The sequence below is a fragment of the Mastomys coucha genome, unplaced genomic scaffold (assembly GCF_008632895.1).
Source record: "Mastomys coucha isolate ucsf_1 unplaced genomic scaffold, UCSF_Mcou_1 pScaffold3, whole genome shotgun sequence".
In the NCBI taxonomy this organism is placed as follows: Eukaryota; Metazoa; Chordata; class Mammalia; order Rodentia; family Muridae; genus Mastomys; species Mastomys coucha.
Window position 1 is genome coordinate 18,281,558 of NW_022196909.1, and position 20,941 is coordinate 18,302,498.

At 41.1% G+C, this 20,941-nt stretch overlaps 1 protein-coding gene across 1 annotated transcript in view; it reads left to right on the plus strand.

Annotated features, from left to right (window-relative positions):
* Cep85l (centrosomal protein 85 like) overlaps positions 1 to 20,941 on the plus strand; it is a 189,933-nt gene that overhangs the window by 70,606 nt on the left and 98,386 nt on the right. Inside the window, exons 2-4 of the mRNA XM_031348111.1 lie at positions 17,640 to 17,716; positions 19,466 to 19,573; positions 20,246 to 20,358. Of these exons, the coding sequence (XP_031203971.1) occupies positions 20,322 to 20,358 (37 nt within the window). The 5' untranslated portion in view covers positions 17,640 to 17,716; positions 19,466 to 19,573; positions 20,246 to 20,321. The remainder of the gene's footprint in view (positions 1 to 17,639; positions 17,717 to 19,465; positions 19,574 to 20,245; positions 20,359 to 20,941) is intronic.

The window sequence follows — 20,941 nt, forward strand, 5'->3', positions numbered from 1 at the left end:
TAAAACAAAAATAAAAACCTTTTACTTGAATAATTAAAAGAAAAGATATCTAATTTTACTATTTATCCATCCATCCATCCATCCATCCATCCATCTATCTATCTATCTATCTATCTATCTATCTATCTATCTATCTATCTTATCTATCTCAAGGTCTGACTGCCCTCTACTTCCCAAATGCTGGGATTAAAGGCATACACCAGCACTTCCAGATAATTATTTTTTCCAAACCGCTTAAATACAGCTTTCATCTTTATTTTATCTTTTTTTATTTTTTATTTTTTTTTGGAATCGGAGTGGGCAGATCAGCTGTGTAATTGTACCTTTGTCTTCATTGTACTAATTAAAATTAAAATTTTTCATTTTACCAAACAGAATTTTATGTAAGTCTGCTGCTAAAAAGATTGAAGGGGACACTTATATAACAATAATGTTATGAGCTAAGTATGGTGTTTCACTCTTGAAATCCCAGCACTTGGGATGCTGAGGCAGGAGGATGAGGCTTGGCCCCAAGTTTGAGCTCAGTCTAGGTTCCATAGTGATTTCCAGGTCAGCCTGGCTGCAGGACAAGACCCTGCCTCAACTCTCCCCACCCTACCCTCAAAAACAACTGTAGGAACAAAACATGAAAAAAACAAGAAAAGACAAAATGAATATAGGAAAAACGACCTAGAAGGGAATTTTGTAAATAAAATAAATGCAAGCTGCAAGGTAGCCTGAACGCATTTGCGTTTGGAGCGCCGCCATGTGTTTGAATGTGTTCCCAGGGCCATTTTTAGAGGTTCACTCCAGTTCTGGACAGTGTCAAGAGGATGCGAAGCACTCATTTACAAAGATATCGCCCCTGTTCCCATTACTGAAGACGGTCAAAAATGCCCCTAATAGGCCGACATGGAGATCTTGCTGGAAAATATAAGGACGACTGTCTCTATGGCCAGCACGGCACAGATTCATGAGTCATTCCACAGTGCCTGCTACAGGCACGCGGCTCTTTTCACAAGAAGGTTTACTAGACTCATTCCTGGTTGTACAGCACCCTCAGCACTAGCAACAGTCCCGCGGATCTCGATAAAAGAGAACATTCTCCCAACTGGTCGGCTTATTTCCATAGACAACCTAAAACATTTAGATGGTGCCAATGCAGCTCAACAACTTTGAGAAATATTGAGATCAGCATGTATGGATGCTGGATAAAATGCAAGGAAAAAGAGGAGTGGGGAGCTCATTGTACAGTCAGGTCTCTGTTGCAACAGTACCAAGTGACAACCACGCACACCAATTTTAGAAGCCTAGCACAGCAAATATTTTTATCTCAAGTTTTTGGTCAGTTTTCTCTTTTCTCTCCCCATCCTTAAAGCAGTGGCTAGTCAGTAGATTGTAAAAAAACCACTTAAAAAAAATCCTCTTCCTCAGGACATGGGAGCTCACATCGGTAACTCCAGCACTCAGGAGGATGAAGCGTAAAGATGGCTGTACTATAAAGAAGCCAGCCTGGGCTACATACTAAGTTCCAGGGCAGCTTAGGCTACAGAGGGAGCTCTTGCCTCCGCAAGTAAACACAAACAGCAGCAGCCTCTGCTTGTATCCTATCTAGCTTCAATTTACTAAACGCAAGCTACTCAGTCACGTGCCCACAAAGGAGGTGCGGAGGTATTCCGTGTACTCCGGTGGAAGGCACTGCAAAGCCTTTGATGAATTCCTGACTATGGCAGGGAGAGAGAGGAACTGGGAAGCAGCCTGTGGCTCTATCCGCAATTGCGACCCTCTCTCCCTAATCTACTTAGTACAGCGATGTGTGGCTCAGCGAGGAACGAGGCTGCATTCCAAGAATTTACCATTAGGCCCTTATTCCTCATGTGAACACTACGGAACACACAAGCTTGCACAAACCCAGAAGAGACAAGTATAACACTCAAGGCGACCTCATGATGTAATGAAGGGACATGGGAAACACAAGGTATTCGAGGCTGGTGCTGCTGCCATATAATTTAAGTGAACTTTTAATTTTTTAATTTTTCGAAATTAAAATATAATTATACCATTTCTTCCTTTCCTTTTTCTTCTCCAACCACTCCAACATATCCACTGTTTTCCTGTCTCAATTACATGGCCTCTTCTTTAATTGCACTTACACATACACACACACACACACACACACACATACTTATATAGAAGTAATAATCAGTCAACTTGAAAAAAAATCTTTAAAAAATATAAAAATATATTATGTTAATATATGTTATATATCAGATATGTATTATATAATTATATGGCATATATAATATATAATACTTTTAATAGTATAGTATATATAACATATACTGTATGGTATATAATATAGTATATCATTACATAATATATAAAATATGTATTATATAACATAACAGTTACTATACTTCATATTACTATACTATAATGTATATATTGTTCATTGTAATATACATATGTATATACACATTTTGCTGCTCATTGTAAAGTGTTATGCACCACACATAACTGTTTAGGCTATGCACTTACAGTTAGTTATCGGAGTGTTGGTTTTGTTTACACCAGTATCACACAAGCATTCGTGATACCACGGCTATAATATTGTGTCAAGCACAGTGTCGCTGGTCATAAGAACTATTTCAACCGTCTTACAGGATCACTATCACACGTTTCAGCTCCTTCATCTGCTGAAACACTGTTAACACACATGTGACTGTATGGCATGTGTGTGAAGTTGGATGTGTCAGGAGGCCGAGTGGTCCTCTGTGCAGCCTTTTCACTTTTCTGGATGAGAAAGTTGATGTGGCACCGTGAGAGGAGGCGACTGGGCTGAGGTCGCGTCTGGGTACAGCTCTACTGTGCTGAACCAAATGTAACTGTCGCGTTCTTCCCTATAGTGTGCCTCCAAGCCTCTACATGGATTGGTGAGTTTGGTTTCTGTGCCTGAGTACAGTCTGCCTCCAGAAGTCAAAGCACGGGTCAGTTACAGGCACATGCACCAATAGGAGACTTGAAAATTTTTTTTCGTAGGGACGGCTGAGGTGGGGGAGGGATTTCTAAGGAAACTGTTTACAGACTCTGGGTTATTATTTTTAAATAGGTAACATTTCCAGATGGAAACATTAGGTTTCTTTCCCAGCTGCTTTCCATTGTCCCCAGGTTTCATCGAACAAAGAAAGCATCTAATATGAGGAAGGGCCAGCGGGCGGGGGGTTGGGGGTCGGGGGATGGGGAGGTGGGGGAGGAGGCCCGGGGTTGGGGGAGGGGCTGCTGGGTACGTGTGCACCAGGAATGGAAGATTGCCAGAGATGGAAAGCAGATCTCAAGCGGGGCCTGTTGGAGCTGACTTGTGTTTTTGAAGTTCCTCTGATCACCAGTCGCTGCGTGTGTGTGTCTGGCTTACTCCTCAAAAGCAAATCTGAGTTGGTAAGAGAGCAGGAAGCAGAGACGTGCTGTGCGTGGCTCGCTCTGAGAGAAGGGAACAGCTGTCCCTTTGGGGCTGACAGAGAGGGTATCCTTACCTCTGTCCCTAGATGATGTTGCTGACAGCTTTAGCTTTTCTCTTTGCTGTTTACTGTTTCAAGTCCCTGGGTCAGTTTGACTTGGATATTATATTTTTAAGAGACACATCATAGCAGAGATTATCCGTTATTCATGTGCCGTGTAAATTTGAATGTCTCTTTAACGTTTCATGGTTTTATTTCCAGTTTATTTACTTCTACAAATCTACTCCCCTGGCCAGAAACTTGACTCCTGAGGATGACATCATCTAGGAGGGATGCAGGGCTGTGCAATAACAGCAGGGTAGTTTTTCTGGGAATCGATGATCTGACCACACATAATAAGCCAGATAATCAGTGGCCGTCCAACAGGCAAAACAAAAGGCATTGATTAGATATACAAAGTTAAAATAGAAAAACAGCAACTGATGCAAAATGTGTTAAAATAATTATTTCCTACCCTCATATTACTGTTTTTTTTTTAATCTTAGCCTCAAACAGATGGTCCCCCCGGTTTCCAACTGTGATCTAGTTTTTAACAACGAAAATTCACAGACCTCTACATAATAGCACTTGTGGTAGGAGTTTACTGAGGAAATACATATGTTAAAACACATACTCATGACTCAGCAGTGCTTATAAAGCCAGACTGTACCAAATAATAACAACAACAAAAATGCATTCATTTTAAGACAGGGGATACATATGGGTGCAAACCACTGGATTCAGGGTACGGACGAGTGGACTTGAGGGAACTATGGGTCCTCCTATAATAATGTTAAAGCTCCCTAGAGGTCCCTGGCCTACAGGTTGCCATCTAAATTGTCTTTTATACCAATCAATTTGAGGAGCTGTTTTATTTAGGAGTATTGTTATTCTCCTCTCTTGACAAGCATTATGTATTTCTTGCTAAGTAGCTCAGATAGGACATGAGCTCATCAACAATGCCCAGCTTCTTAATAATCTAGAAGATTATTTACTTATTTCTTTCTTACCTACCAACTCAGTATTATTGGGCATGTTTTGCCTTCTGGAAAGATTACTTAAGCTGTGGCTGGTAGAATACTTATCCAGACTTATTCAGCCATTGATTTTGAGGGTCAACTTAGAAAAGGCAGCATAATGCATGGTATTAAATGATACTGGTCAGCTACTGGTTTCACAGTATCTTCACTTTTCCAGGGGACTATCACGTCTCCTCAAACTTACAGTGGGTCGTCTGCAGGGTTAGAGAGGTAAGACTTACTTGTGCCTGCCATTTGTGTGAACCAACAATGGTCTGTGGATATTAGCCTTTTGTCAACATAGAAACAATGTTGAAGAAGGGTTTGCGGTTTTGTAGACCGGCTCCCTTTCTTTTTCTTAAATGAAATTGGATGGCAGAAGTCCAATAAATAAGTGAGGTAACCCCCCCCTCCCAAATAGCTTCCATATGCAGCTAAAGGTGTTCATTGCAAAAAAATAAAAAATAAATAAATTTAACTCAGCACCAACAGAAATGTTAAGTAATCCTAGGATTGCTTACAAGCTATTAGGTTCATGATAAATACTCAGCTCTACACAAAGAAAAGTCCAAGTATTCTCAGTGAAGAATATTCCTGCCTAAATACCTTTCCCTGAAAGCAGTGTCCACTTAGAAAGTCAAGCTGAAGTCAGAATTACAAATGGAAGAGTCATAGCATGCTTTATATTGTCAATGAATCATGCCATCAAACAATGGTAACTCAATTCAACACTCTTCTTCATGCTCATAATACTTTCTTCAAAGAAGGGGCCAGAGTTAGGCATGGTGGCATGTACTGGGAAAGTTACTGGGAAAACTTAAGAGTTCCCTTTTTGGGAATGGTGTTAGTGTTGTTGTCAATAAAATAATTAAAAACATAGACAAAGAATGCTGAGGGATGACTTCACTGGTGTTTGAGGGACAAACAAGACAGGCAGGCTGTAAGGTTTTGGCATCTGCTGGGAGGAAGGGGATGGTCAAGACAGAGGAATGCAGAAAGTTGGGCTCTTGAGACAGCAGGCAAGGTCAGCAATGGAGGTTAGCTGTGTGATCAAAGGAGACAAGTGGGCAGGACTTCAGAGAATACACGAGAAAGCCCAGAGTGTCCAGGAACCATGCTTAGGGGTATGGGGTTAGATAGGAAAGACAGGAAGTATAAAAATATTAAAAACAACATTTTTTTTTTCCGAGTTAGGAAAGCAGACATCAGCTTAGACAAAGAAGATAAGATTAAAAGTGCTTCCAAGATAGAAGTTCTGCAGGCTACTGACCCAGTGCAGGGGCTTATGGGAAAAGGGAAAAGGTACATTATCGAATTTGAGGGGATAATTAGTCCTCCCTTTGCCTGGATCTGTCTTCAGGTGCATCAGATTTTCTGGGGATGGAGTTCTGACTACATGATTGACAGGATGCGTTAACTTTAAGTGAAGGAGACAGTAAGAGGGCTTCGTGTTTAGAATTTAGTGTTTTAGCTTAAAATACATCCAGGGCCAGAGGTTGACCTTTTTTTTTTTCCTCCTGAGGAAGTAGCTTTCTCTTAATGGCCTCAACAAAATTAGATACCCCTTCCTTTCCATTTGGTATTTTAAATCTTAAAAAAAGGGGCCTTTGGAAGTTACCTTTGGAACTAGGAAATGTGGTCCAAAGTCAACCAGGATGAAAGCATTGCATCCTCAATGGTTTTGCCAGTACTTGGGAGGCCAAGTCAGGAGGATTCCATTAGACCCAGAACAGCCCACATTTTGTGCTAAGCTCCCCAACAGCCTCTGGTTCAGTGTGGAGAACCTGCCACAAAGAAACAATGCTGGGCTAGGTCCTTTAGAATCTCAGTTCCATCTTCCCCAGACTAGAATCGAAAGAAGCGGTCCACGTCATCTTCACTTGATTTTTGTTTTATCTTCATAGAGAGTTCCGCACCCCTCTGATCAGTAAGAGACTCTCAGGTGGGCCTGTTTCCAGTCAGCAGATGCTCAAGTGGTCTTTCAGAACCCTCCTCCGGCAGCCATTCACCCAGGTTCAGCTTACCTACTCCTCATAGCAGTATTTTGCTAGTGCTGGAGATATAACTGTTTGTTTTCTCAAATGAGTAACTCGAATGCCTTCTTCTCCCCATGCAGGGATGTAAAACATGACTCAGTTTTTTTTTTTTTTCAAATATCATCCCATGAATAGCTCTCTGCTGAGTCTGAGGGCACACGCTCTAGACTGCCCAGTCCCTACAAGCCTCAGAGCTGTCCAGAGTCACCCTGACTTGTCTCTGCTCTGTGCCTAACAGTACCCAACACACAGAAGTGACGTCCAGAAGATATGCAGATGAGTGACAGACAGAACAAATGACCAGAGTGATTTTCTGCCAGCTCAGTAAACAAGGAAAGACTGAATGCCACAATCATTTTTTTTTTAAAGCAGCCATTACGGTGTTTATAATTTAGTTTGTCGACAGAACGTAGCCAGCTTTCTGAGGGCTTTCAGAAGACAGGAGTTTCCCAAGCACACTGGCGTTGTTTTTTTTTTTTCAGGGTACGGGCTGTGCTGTCACCAAGCAGCTGTCCTCACATCTTGCCCAGAGAGGAGTGAGGGAGCTATGGCTGTAGGCTGGCAGAGGACCACTCCTGATGAGAATCAGGGAGACGGCCCACTTGGCCTCTCATCCCGACCGTCCCCTGTTAGCCATGCATTTCTGAGCAAGTTGCTATATCAGTGTCTAGAAAATGGATACTCCCCAGTGTGAATGAAGGTTTAATGAATTCATACTAAAGCTCTGAGAGCCAGGCATGCTTCAAACCGTCAGTAACTACCGGCTCTCATGCACTCATCTGGGTGTAGCGGAGGCAACCTAAGTTTTGAGCTAGGCAAAACAGGCTCTTAATTCAAGCTCGGTCCTTCACCTCTAATTTCACTGAACTTGTTTGGTCGTGTGTAAAATGGGGATAATGACACAGCAGAGGAACCAAATAGTGTTTAAGCTATTGCTAGTCTTCTGATCTCTCCTCATCTTAAGTTGAGGGAAATGCCTTTATGAGCGCTCTTTGACTATGAAGGGAAAGCCCTAGGTAGAGAATACAGAGTTTTGTACAATAAATAAGAATCCCAAAGGCAGTGCCCTGGAGTGAGCCAGTCAATATGTTAGTTAGGAAGTTAGGGTGGGAGGGAAGATCCCTGAGCCCTGGAATTTCAGAACAGCCTGGATAAAGATGGGAGACCTTCACTTCAAAAACTGATTATGGCCCGGGGGTGTGATGTGGTAGACTGTCTGTTTAGCATGGCTTAGCATGTGTGATAGCACCTGGGTTTGATTGTCTGTAGGCAGGGAAAGAAGTGGGAGCTGAAGGACAGAAGGGAGTGGGGAAGAGACCGGGAGAGGGGGAGAGGGAGGAAGAAGGGGAAGAATTTTGAGCATTCCACAGCTGGAGATGTTCAATATTAAGTTGTTTATTACTTGGCACTGCATTGGGCCATCCTTAACTTTTCTCCAAAAATTAAATAGGTGCCCCGCAATGTGCATGACATTTTTGGGGATTGTATGAGCAATGGGTGATTCAATGCAGTTAGAGAGAGAGAGCAAACATGAGGCTAGGAAAAGAATCTCTGAGTCCTCGCAGAGAGAGCAAAACACAGGGCTAGGAAAAGAATCTCTGAGTCCTCGCATGGGTTTAGACCCACAACCCTGCCTAGGGACTGCAGAGGAATGGAGAAATGGCGGGCACATGGACACAAGTACAAAACAACTGGAATGTGGGGAGTAGTGTTGAGTCCGATGGAGAAGCCACAACACCCCAGAGATTCAGCATGCTCACTATAATAAAGCTGATCAAGGAAGGGAGCTGTCGCTTTTGCTGCCTACTACCTAAGGAGGGGAGGCTATCTCATGCAGATAAACAAGGTGCAGCGCTGTTAATATACAGCTGAGCTTAGGAGGCGGGTTTAGCTAATCAGGATAGGAGCTGTCTCCATAGGGGAGCGGGCTTCAGGCACTAAACCCTGAGAGAAAAAAGCTACGGTGGATCTTTCCTGCACACACTGTCACACAATCATACTCAGACCCGAGGACCACTTTACCATCCGTCTGAGTCTCACTCAGGGAAGGCTTTGCCGCTGTCATTGGCTGAGGGCTTGCCACATCATTACATCCACTGAGGGCTTTGTTGCTCCGCTCAAAGGACACAGAGGGAATTTGGCTTGCCCGGGAAAATGCAACGTAAAACACAAAAGAGAACGGTGGTAATGTAGGTGAACCACAGATTTCTTGCCAGTGCTCAAGACGGCAATCAGGAAGTTCTATCTCACACGGATATCGAAGGATTAAAACCAAGAAACAGCTGAAGAACCCGATCACCCCGCCACTTGAGTTACAGCCTTGGCAGGATGCACACAACAATTAAAGTTAATGGATTAAACCCCCAGGACAAAACAATTATTTGATAAATGGCAGCTATCATCCCATGGAATCATGTATTATTTAAGAAATATTTATCTAACCCAAGGAAGCTGGGAAATGGCAGATGGTCTACCTGGGGACAGCGGAGCAAGCATCCCACGGCTCACCTGTCTGTCCTCTACATACACAAACATACAAAAGCACACTCCTTACAGAAAGTGGTGGCTTCAAGGAGTACCCAGGTAAGAGTGCCCCTTTAGATGTATAGACAGGCTTATGTGATGGTAAAATAGCTTCTAAAAGTCATGTTTATGTCCAGAAGGCTTAAAATATTTTATTTATTTCATTCATCATTATGGTAAGAGTGACAAGCAGATGTTCTGAAAACACACAGTTACTTAACTAGTGATCCGTTTTCCAGTAAGTGACTACCAATATAGCCTGGGCACAGACTAGGTAATGGCTTTGTTTACCCAAGATGTAGTCACTGCGATTATTTTTAGACGAAAGGTTTGGAGCCTGTGAAACACAACTCACAATTATATCACTATGAATCTTCAAGCAGTTGTTTTTGTGGGATCCACTTAACCGTGAAACTCTCAAAGTCATCACAATTTCTGAACGATTCAGAGATTGAAATCTGAAAACAGGGCATTCCGTGACACAGAGCGTGTCAGATATCTTTCCCCTTTGCAGTATGCTCGCCCACTTTCCCAGCCCTTCTTCTTGATCCAGGTCTTACTGTATCCTCTCCTCTCTGGACTGAGCTCGCTGATGGCTTCTGTGCAGGAAGCATTCCTCAAGATGCCAGCCTGGTACGTTCCCCCTTCTGTGTGCCTCTACACTCTTTCTTGGGACCCCTCCCCCACCATATCCCTTACATTCCAGTCTATTTTGAGCAGTGTCTTGCTATTTCTATAGCCTAGGAATGTATGGTGCAATACATTTATAAAACAAAAATAATATACCCGATCAATATGGCCAAAGATATTGATCTTATCACCATTAACATAAAGTGTTTACCCATCATTCTACAGTGTTTCCTCCTGAGCCTTTTTTATGCTTACTTATCCCATTGAGTTAATTCTAGAAGTCATGTAATTTCATAACCAGATTTTTTTCCCAACTGACGTTATATCATAATCTTCAAATTACTGTATAACCTAAAGGCTGAAAAATATTGATGATTCCTCTTCCTCTACAGCTAAGGTTTTAGATTGTTATTACAGTTGACACCTGTATGAGGTAGTTTTGTACTTTTCTTTAAAAAATTATTATAGATAGACCCTAATATCTCTTTTTTTTCCTGATTAAAAATTTAAAAAATTATGTGTGTACGTGTGTGTCTGTGTGGGTGTGTGGCTGTGAATACAGTTCTCCCAAGGGATCAGAAGAGGGCGCTGGACCCTCTGGAGCTGGAGTTAAGCAGTTGTGTAGGCACTGGAAGCTGAACTCAGGTCCTCTGTAGGAACAGTCAGTGCCTTTAAATTGCTGAGCCACTTCTCCATTCCCTTACCTGAAATTCTTTTCTCTGTTAGTTTTCCTGAATTTTCTATATTCAAAGCTTTCCTTTTTTTGTGTAACATGATGTCTTGCCATTAATAATGTATCATACTTCTACTATCAGATTTAGAACCTCATAGCTGGTATTACTTTTTTTTTCTGATTTTTTTAAATAAGAAAAATAAAATCTTAAGCAATTTCTGCATCCTAGTATTGGGTCATTAATGTATTAGTCCTAACCATTTCAATTAAAACCACTTAATGATTCTTGACATTGATTAGTAGTTTATGTAGTAGGATGAACATTTTTATGATTTAAAAAAGTTTAATTTTTAAAGACTGTTACAATAAGTCTTGTCAGAATGTGTTTATAACACATAGTCTAAGATATCATTTTTTTTATTGTTTTTCAATATGTACAAAAAGCACTCTGGAAAGAAAGTGAAGTATCTTTCGGCCATGAATAGAACATACCAGGTTTATATAGTATCAAGCTACAAGAAAAAATGAAGATGGCATTGTATGGTATTTTTGTTTTTATGCACTTTATCAATATTCATTTTTTACTTGAATATTTTGTCATCAGTGACATTTCCTTATTACATTTTAAAAAAATTAGATGTAAAGATATAAGATAGCTGACAATTACAACGTGACCCAAGATAAAGGGTGAAGTTACCGGGCAAGCCGAGAACATCCTACAACTCAGGAAAATTATACAAAGATTATACAAAGGCTATCCTGATATAACTAAAGAACTGTTTTAAGCATGCACACATGAATGCATGCACTCATGCACACTCGTGCACATGCACACAGGAACATACACAGAAAGAGAGAAACAGAGAGAGTGAGAGAAAGAGAGAGAATCATTAAATTGGGTGGATAGTGAGATGAGGAGAATCTGGGGTGGGGGGGAATTGGGAGGACAGAAAATATGATCATAATATATTGTATAAAAAAGATCAAATAAGCCGGGCGGTGGTGGCGCATGCCTTTAATCCCAGCACTTGGGAGGCAGAGGCAGGCAGATTTCTGAGTTTAAGGCTGGCCTGGTCTACAGAGTGGGTTCCAGGACAGCCAAGGCTACACAGAGAAACCCTGTCTCGAAGTCTCCCTCCCCCCCCACAAGAAAAGATCAAATAAAAACTTAAAAGACATTCAGTATAAATCCCACAAACTCGAGTTTAGTTTCCTGACTTCCTCTTACTCCCCAAACCCTTGGGTTTTTTCCCTAAATGTCCCTGTTGGTAATGAGTGCTATGGATGCTATACAATACACTGAGGGCCGCTCACTGGGCAGTCTGCCAGTTCACTCAGTTACTGCCTGAAGTTGTCCTGCAGGCCTGGCCTTTTGCCAACATTGGGTCTGTAATCAAGGCCTTTGAGTTCCCTGTGGTCTCCTTTAGCTGACACCTTTCCTGGGGAGGCTAGCCATTACTCCAGCAAAGCCACCTAACTGCTGATAAAAGTTTACCTCTTAACAATAAATATGCCCCCCCCCCCACACACACACTGTAACCCTAGTAAAGGAGGCCTCTATCCCTGGATAAAAAGGCATCAGTGGCACCCATTGCCTGGTGGCAGTGTCACATTACCAGGTAAGTACTTAGGGGCGACCAACCTCACCTCTGCTGGGGGAAACATGGCTAGGTACTGCTCATCTGCTGACTACAGCTCATTTCTTATGAGGCATTTTAAGCCATCTGTTCTAAGAGTTGCTGTGTGGGAAGACGAAAAGTCTTTTAAAAAATTAATGTGGTAAAGCCCCAAATCAAAACTGAGGTAAATGTAGCGTTGCTTTTCTATGCTTTAATTTTCTGGAAAACAGACCCCGGGGGAATGGGGATTGCAGCAGGGTTGTGTGCTGAGCAAAATCTCAAGGCCTTTTTAGGGCAAGCCAGGGTGGGATTAGATGTTCCAGGCTACAGTGTCCTCATAAGCCTGCCATGATCTGAAACTTGCATCTTGGTTCTGGGCCAGAATCAGACTGACCTTCAAAGGACTGCAGCGAAGGCAGCAACATCTAGACAACTGCCAGGCAAGACCCCTCTGCCTGCCCTGCCAATCCTTCCTCCTCTGAGTGATCAAACACTCCAGGATAGGGCCTCCACAGCCCTATCCCTGCTTGCTGGTGGGATCTTACTAAAATGAACACCTCTCTGTAACACTGGGGACATGAGTACTAATAATCATCATGGCTTTAAGTCTCAGTGGCAGACAACATCTTTCAGGTATCTTTACAACAAAATTAACCTTGTTCAACTTTCTTGGGGGCAGATGTGTGCAATAGACCATGTGTTATTTGAAAACCTTGCCTAATGATCCATACAGAGATGGATCAATGCAGAGCTTTTAAGAATTTCTGAACTAGGGAACTATTTGATAAATTAGTATTCATCTTATATAAAGATATGTGATTTTTGTTTTATCATTCACAGTAAAAGCGTGAGTTAGGTTTTAAGGCTTTGTTCTTTGCGAATTCATTTCGGTTGGTCTGTAAGCAGTATGAGGAGGACTGTATTCAGGGGCTATTCTTATTCCCATTTATGTAGTTTTATAATTGATGAGTCAAGGTACATTCAAAATAAAAAAAGCCTACTCTCAGTTTATGATAATTATCTATAGACTAGTTCTAAAAAACAAAAAAGCAAACCAAAACCCTGCTAAGCTGCCCATCATGACATGCACCTCTCCTCCCAGCAGCCTGGAGGCTGAGGTAAAAGGATTTGAGTTTCAGGCCAGCTTTTGCTACGTAGCAGAACTTTGTTTTAAAACCCTGAAAGCCCCAACCATAGACTTAGGATCATTATTATGTAGCAATTATGTCGTAGTTACAGGCATGTTCTACCATGCTTGTTTTTAAAATGACCTTTTAAAAGTTTGCTTATTTTTAAACACAGACATCAGACTTCACCGATTGAATTTGTGTCAGGTTAAATTATTCCCCAACGAGTACCTTGTTGGTCAAAAATAAGTAATTAAGGGAATTACCCGTACTATAACAGACCATAAGGATTGCAACCTAAAGTGAATTATCTTCTAGAAAATGTCCTTTGTTAAACAAGTTACATAGCTAACTCCATTTAGAGTGGCTACAATGAGATGAATTATTTTGAGTATTTCCTATATGATCATTCTGTTTTTACATTTTAAAATATATAATTAGGAAAAAAAGATAAGAAATTAATTTCCTCATATACCTTTGTATACATCTAATTATATGAAGACTTAGCTTTGCTTTTCTCAGTCTCTTATTATCCTTGTTAAAATTCTAGGCCTGATTGCACAGGAAAAGGATCTACCATTTGAATTAGCTCAGGTCCCTCAAGGACTTGTTCCAGTGATCTTAGCAAATTCCAGAGATTGTGGGCTGGAGAGATGGCTCAGCAGTTTAGAGCACTGACTGCTCTTCCAAAGGTCCTGAGTTCAAATCCCAGCAACCGCAAGATGGCCCACAACCACCCGTAACGAGATCTGACTCCCTCTTCTGCGGTGTCTGAAGACAGCTACAGTGTACTTACATATAATAAATCAATAAATCTTTAAAAATAAAATCCCAGAGACCCCACTCAGTGCTCCATTGTACAGAAAATGCCCTGGAAATTCCTTGAAAGGAGATCTTGCTGAGGTTAGTGTATGTGAGTGTATAATGTTGTTGGCTTATGACAGGGTCTCATTCTGTGACCTAACCCAGGTTGGAACTCACTAGAAAGCCCAGGCTTGTCTCAAACTCCTGGCAATCCTCCTGTCTCAGGATCTTGTGTATAGGGATTTCTGGGGCATGCTAGCTAGCATTTCCTGGCTTCCAAAGTTAACAAAATAAATTAAATCTACTCCTGCTATTGGCAAGTATATTTCTATCATTAAAAAATCTATCTTAATGGTTTTGTTATTTGAGAAGTAAAGTCAGAACCAATTAATTACTCTTACGCAACTAATTAAAATCTCGTTGGCATCAATGAATTCGATACATTTACAAGTTTATGCGACATGCTCCTCGAAGTACTTTAGATAGTAACAACTTTAAGAAATTTGGACAGCAGCTGCCAGGCCCCACTCAGTCAGGAGTAGGCAGGACCTTCTTCCCAGGGGTTCATGGACACCCAAGTGGAGCTTGGAAGCCTGTCAGCCTGTCATCTCTCCTAAGCCTGCCTGCTTCTGTTGGAAATTTCAGGAACTCTTTTCTGTTCCCAGTATCTCTGGCTCTGGTGCAGTTGCCGTCAGCTGCATTTCTTATAACTCTCCTGGCTGTACCAAATGCTGCTGCTGTTGCTGTGACAAAGTACCCAGAAGGAAGCCACAAGCTGCCACCTTAATGTCTTTTCTGTTGCTGTGAAAAAACCCAGCAAAAGCAGTGGAAGGGATAAAGGATTTCTTCTGGCTCACGCTTCTGGGTTACAAGTCTCTCACAGTGGGGAAGTCAAGGCAGTAGGAGCTTGAAACATGGCTATACGATGTCTGCAGCCACAAGAAGAGAGCCACGAGTGTGTGCATGTTAGTGCTGGGTTTGCCTTTCTCGGTCCTTACAGTACATTCCAGGACTCCAAGCCTAGGGAATATGTCGTCCATACTGGACGGGGTCCTTCCCTGTTTAATGTAATTGAGATAATCCCCTAGAGGCGTGCTCCATACCTCTCTCTCATCTTTATAATTTCAGATTTTGTCAAGGTAGCAAGATTAACAATCACAGGGAGGAAAGGCTTATCTGGTTTACAGCTCTTCTGGGGATGTAATCTAGGAGGGGAAGGCACTTCAGAAGGAGTCAGTCATTATCAGCTCTGCCCACAGGAAGCAGAATTTGAGCAGGAAGTGATACAGTGCTTTAAACCTTAAGGCCCACCCTCAGTGACCCACTTCCTTCATTAAGGTTCCATCTTCTAAATGATCAGCCACTTCTAAACCAGCCCCACTAGCCAGAGACCTTGTGCTCAAATACATAAGCCTATGACAGCAAGTTCACATTAAACCTCAATGTGTATATTGTGGTTTGGTCTACTGTAACCTCCTAGAAACATAGTTTGGCACATCCTCACATCCTTTAGAAACTCAGTTTACCTATTTCAAACGCATGAACCAAATCCAATGCTTTTCTATCCTTATCTTCTTCCTGGACTGTGTACATTCCTGGATCATTCAGGAAGCAGATGCCAAAGGCAGCGAAAGGGTTATAGATGATAATAGCCTGTGGAAGATGCCAGGACCAGGAAGCAGGACTGAAAAACAAAGGCTCAGACTACATAAAAGGTTTGAAAAAGGTTCCATCCATCCAATAGAGGCAGAGACAAAGACTGGTTGGGGAGCAGGGGACGACTATGCATTGGAGGAAAGAGGTGGGCCTTCACTATGTTTATTGGTCAGTCACACTGGAAATACCACAGAATTTCACGGCTTCCACTTAGAAGCTGAGGGCAACCTTGTGGGTGGCAGGAGCTACACCAGACTGTCAACCAACTGCATTCTCTACACTGGGACATCCAGGTCTTTCTTGAAGGAAATCAGAGAGACACAACTTCAATATTGTCTCTGGGGTTAATTCTTCCACTGCCCAGCCTCTGAAATCTTGAAACCCTGTTCTCCTTTGGCCTCGTTCACATCACTGCAGTGTGTGCTCTTCTACTCTAGCTGTATTTGTTCTTTGATTATAAAATCCCCACCGCACCTCCCCAGCTCTTTAGCCCTCTCTTGAGTTCATCACTCTTTTTAGACGAGCGAGGCTCAGCCACCCGTTATTTCATTCTTCAGCTAATAGAGTGGCCATACTGCAAAACCCAGCTTGCCTTCTCTTCCATCCTGCCACCCCTCTCTACCGCCCTGTTATCCTCATACAGTACCACAGACTAAAGCCACTGCTGGGGATCTTAGCACAACTGCACACAACACTCAGGGATCCTATAGTTAGGGCCTTCCTTCTCACATGTCATCTGAAGAATAATCTTCTACTTTTTGTTTACATGTTAAGGAGCATGACCAGAAAAGATTGGTCATGCGGATCAGATTTGAAAGCTAGCTTTTTAGTTTGTTTGGTCATACCTAGCATCTCTGGTCTTCGCCGCCCACCCCCCCGCCACATCTGTAAAATGGAGTTTAGACTAACTCCTCATGACAGATTCTGTTGAAGATCATATAAAATCTGTAGCTGTGTGTACAATAAATCATGTAGACATTATTGAGATGTCTCAAATCATTAAAGTTTATAATTAAAGATTTTTTTCCTTCAGTAACTGCTATTAACTATACTCAGGAGATAACCCCATTTACTGCTCAGAACATTTTGACCTAATTCTGTAAGTTTTTGGACATTTTGAATTGTTAAAACAACACCCTTGTGAACTAGAGCAGGCCAGCTCATATGGTGCATGTATGTGTGTGTGTATGTGTGTAGAATGTGTGTATATGCATAGTGTGTGTGCAGTGTGTGGGTTTGTGTGTGTAGTATGGATAGTTTGTGTACAATGTGTGTGTGTATGTGTTTATCATGTGTGTGTATATGTAGTGTGTTTAATGTTTGTATTTGAGTTTGTGCATAGTGTGTGTGCACTATGCATGTAGTCTGTGCAATGTGTGTAGTATGTACGTGTAGTATGTATACGTGCAATGTGTATATAGTGTGGATGTGTGTGCAGTATGTATATATTTGTGTATAGTGTATGTATGTGTGTATATGTTATGTATGTATTATGTGTGTATGTATAGTCTATGATTTGGGTATAGTGTGTGTAGTATGTGTATAGTGTGTAGTGTGTGTGTATAGTGTGTGTATGTGTGCAGTGTGTGGTATATGTGTGTGCAGTGTTTGTATACTGTGTGTATGTGTGTTGTGTGTATACTGTGTGTGTATATGTGTGTATAGTGTATAGTTTGTGTGTGTGGTATGTCTGTATTGTATGTATATGTGCATATGATATGTGTATAGAGTGTGTGTAGTTTGTATGGAGTGTGTGTGTGTGTGTGTGTGTGTGTGTGTTTGTGTGAGTGTAGTGAAGGCAGGATTTATTTTCTTGAACCCCACAGCTTTGTCCATTCTGTGTAGCCTCCAGTATCTGAGAAGGAAGACAGGAAGGGAAATGTTTGACTCCTTAAGCACCATCAAAGCTGCTGTCCTCTGTTAGCACAAGTGATCTTTCTGCTTTTCATAAGCTCTGTAACATGAGTTGGTGACTACAAGTTCCTGGGACAAAGATATGAGGACAACCAGTTCCAGTAAACACTGATGTCCCTTTGAAGACTATCTGTTGACTGAATCTTGTCCTCCTATCCCCTTCAGGAGCCTGAGAACAGTGCCAGTGCTCCACAGCGTTCACAGTGGACACCATGATCCGACTCGAGGCAAAATCTGAGGAGGTAGAGTTCTTTTTCTGTACTTCCTGGCACCAGAAACTTGAAATGAAGCATCCTGGCTTTGTCCAGCACATACTATCCAGCCATCTCTCCCAATTTTCCTCCCTCTATTTTAGTAGTACAGGTAGGAATATCCACATGGGGAGCTCAGGGAATCAGAGCCTAGATGAATGCTACTATTAATCTGGCCCTGGGGAGTTGGGTAATTATTTCTCAGTAGTATTTCACCATAATTCCTGAGCTAATTAGTAACCACGAAGGGTCAGGAAAAGAATCCGAACAGTACTTTACCCCATTTAAACACGTGTGTACATAAAACATTATCTACAATCCCTCTGTCCTATGGCAACTGATTTTTTTTTTCCTTAGTGAGACATAACAATTTTATATCTATAGTGTATGTTTGTATTACAAATATTACAAAAAATATTAAGCAATGAAATCCCTACAGCAAATCTTCAAGATCGTAGTCTCTGTTACAATCCCAAATTATAAGCGAGGAAATTAAAGCCCATACTAACCATGCTGTAATAAGCAACGCACTTCTCACCTGTTTACTGTTGGATGAACGAGTTCTATGGATTAGGAACCAAATAAGACTTTCTTTTCTTTTCTTTCTTTTTTTTCTTTTTTCTTTTTTTTTTTTTTTTTTTTTTTTTTGGTTTTTCGAGACAGGGTTTCTCTGTGTTGCCCTGGCTGTCCTGGAACTCACTCTGTAGACCAGGCTGGCCTCGAACTCAGAAATCCACCTGCCTCTGCCTCCCAAGTGCTGGGATTAAAGGTGTGTGCCACCACCGTCCGGCACCAAATAAGATTTTCAAATCCAGCTTGGAAAAGCGTTCTTAGTTTTAATCGTTGAATGGTCATTTGAGTCATGACAACATATACAAAATTGGGTAACTTGTAATTTCTCTTGTGGGAAAGCTTACAAATTATAGTCATTGATAAGACCTTGACACACCAGAATTTTCTAGTTATAAGAACTTTAGACTTCATCCATACATCTGTTTCAATATACTGATAATCGTTTTTGAGGAACTGTTGCAATTATTTTTTTGTGGACAGTTTTTCCTATATATTATTCATCTTGTTTCATAAAATATATAGTGTCATAAATTGAATAGTTCTTGACATTTATGAAATTTTATTATAGTATTAAATATCACATTTACCCATTGTTATAGCCTTCTTCAGCTTTCTTGCTGCTTGTCCAAACTGATAAGTTTGAATGAGGAAAAAGGAGTAAGAAGATTCAATGTGCCCCAAGGGGGGAAAATGTAAAAAAAAAAAAAAAAAAAAAATCAGTGTGCTCAACCCAAGATTCATATCAACCTTATGAATGTACTATTTATCTTTCATCTAAAATTTCTCTTATTATTTTATGTGCACGTGTATATATTGGACTGTGTGTACATCCCCCCCCCCCCCCCCCCGCCATGGTGCAGAGGCAAGAAGAGGGTGTCAGGACAGGAGTTCTAAGTGATTATGAGTTGATCCAGGTGCATGTTAGGAATTGAACCTGGGTTCTTAACTGCTGAGCCATGTGTCCAGCATCAATAATGTCTTTATAAAATAATTTTTCCTTGATTGTATTCATCCCCACTCTTTTCCCTAACTCCCACCAGATGTACTCAATAATGTCTTTAACATTTTTTTAAACAAAAATTTTTGGGGGTATTAATTATATTTTTTAGTATCTACCTCTGCCTTCATTTTCTTCCTTTCTTTATTTTTTTTTATTTTCTTTCCTAGATAAGGCTTCATTGTGTAGTTCAGGCTAGCCTTCAACTCTTCATGTTGTAATCCAGGTCTCTACTGAATTCCTGGTTTACTGGTTTCCATCAAGTGCTGGGATTACAGGTATGTACTACTATGCTGCTCCAACATTTAATCATTTATATAAAAGTAAAGAATTGCATCTATCTCATTAGGATACAGATTGTTTTCATTTTTAATGAATGATAAAATTGTATATGTACCAAATAATTTTTTTAAAATAAACTTATAAGCAAACATTTGACTTGAATACTATTTTATTTGAATACTATTTTTTAATCTATACACCCAGTGTTGTGTAAAAGTTTCTTGGACAAAAAGGGGTTGCGAGTTTTAAAAGTTTAAGAATCCCTAAGCTACTGGAACCTTTCTTTCTTCCTTCTTTGCTTCCTTCCTTTCTTTTTCTTTTTTCTTTCTTTCTAGAAATCACAGGGGAGGCTGAAGCAGGAGAACCAGGAGTTTGAGGACAGCCTGGGCTGCACATTAAGTTTCCAGCCAATTTGGGCTCTTTGTTAAACTACAAATCATGAAAAGATGTGTTCGTAGATAGAGTATATTTACTTTTGATATATATATATATATATATATATATATATATATATATATATATATATATATACATATTTGTGTGTGTATGTGGAACTTTTAATGGTTTTTTTTTACCCATCCTTTTCAAGGGTCATAAATACTAAGATTCATATTTAAATCAGAAAAAGGGCCATCTCGTTATATTTTCATATTTCTGTCACCTTCTAGCATCAGAATCATTTGACACTTGACCAACATCTGAGGATTTGGAGAAGTAGCTGCAGGTCTACAGGAAGGAGACTAGATGTACAAACACGGTTTGGTTCATTTCAGCAAATGTGGTGAGTTATAGAACCCATTTCTAAATGTAAGCCTCACATGTTTTAAGTAGTATTTTTCTTGGGGGAATACATAAATATTAAGCTTTTGTTAGCAGTTTCCTCAGCGGGGAAAACCATCACTGGACTCAAAGCCTAAGGGACTTGCCCTCTGGGTTACTTTGATTGAAATACTGAGCCTGCCTCCTGCTCCTGCTCCGGTGGTCGACGGTGTTTAGTTTGTATCTAAATAATCAAAACAAGAGTAATTTCAAGAGGATGCTGTATCCCTTTGTCTTTTCTCAGGATGTCTGCTCCCGGGAAGGGTGGGAAACTAAAGTGGAGCAGGGCTCCAAGATGTGGGAGGCAGGGACGACCTCTTTTTCTATTCCCACCGTGATCCATAAAACGATGCTTGTGGAACGCAGGACAACAATTTTAATTCCGATCTCTCTTCTGAGTCAGATTGGCAGCCCCACAGTCCCTGGATGCGGCTGCAGGGACTACTGGCACCTTTTATCACCGTGCCCCTTAAAAAACACGCCTAGGAAGACAAGGGTTTGGGGTTAATTTACGGACCCTCTCTCAGCTCGAAGGTAACAGGATG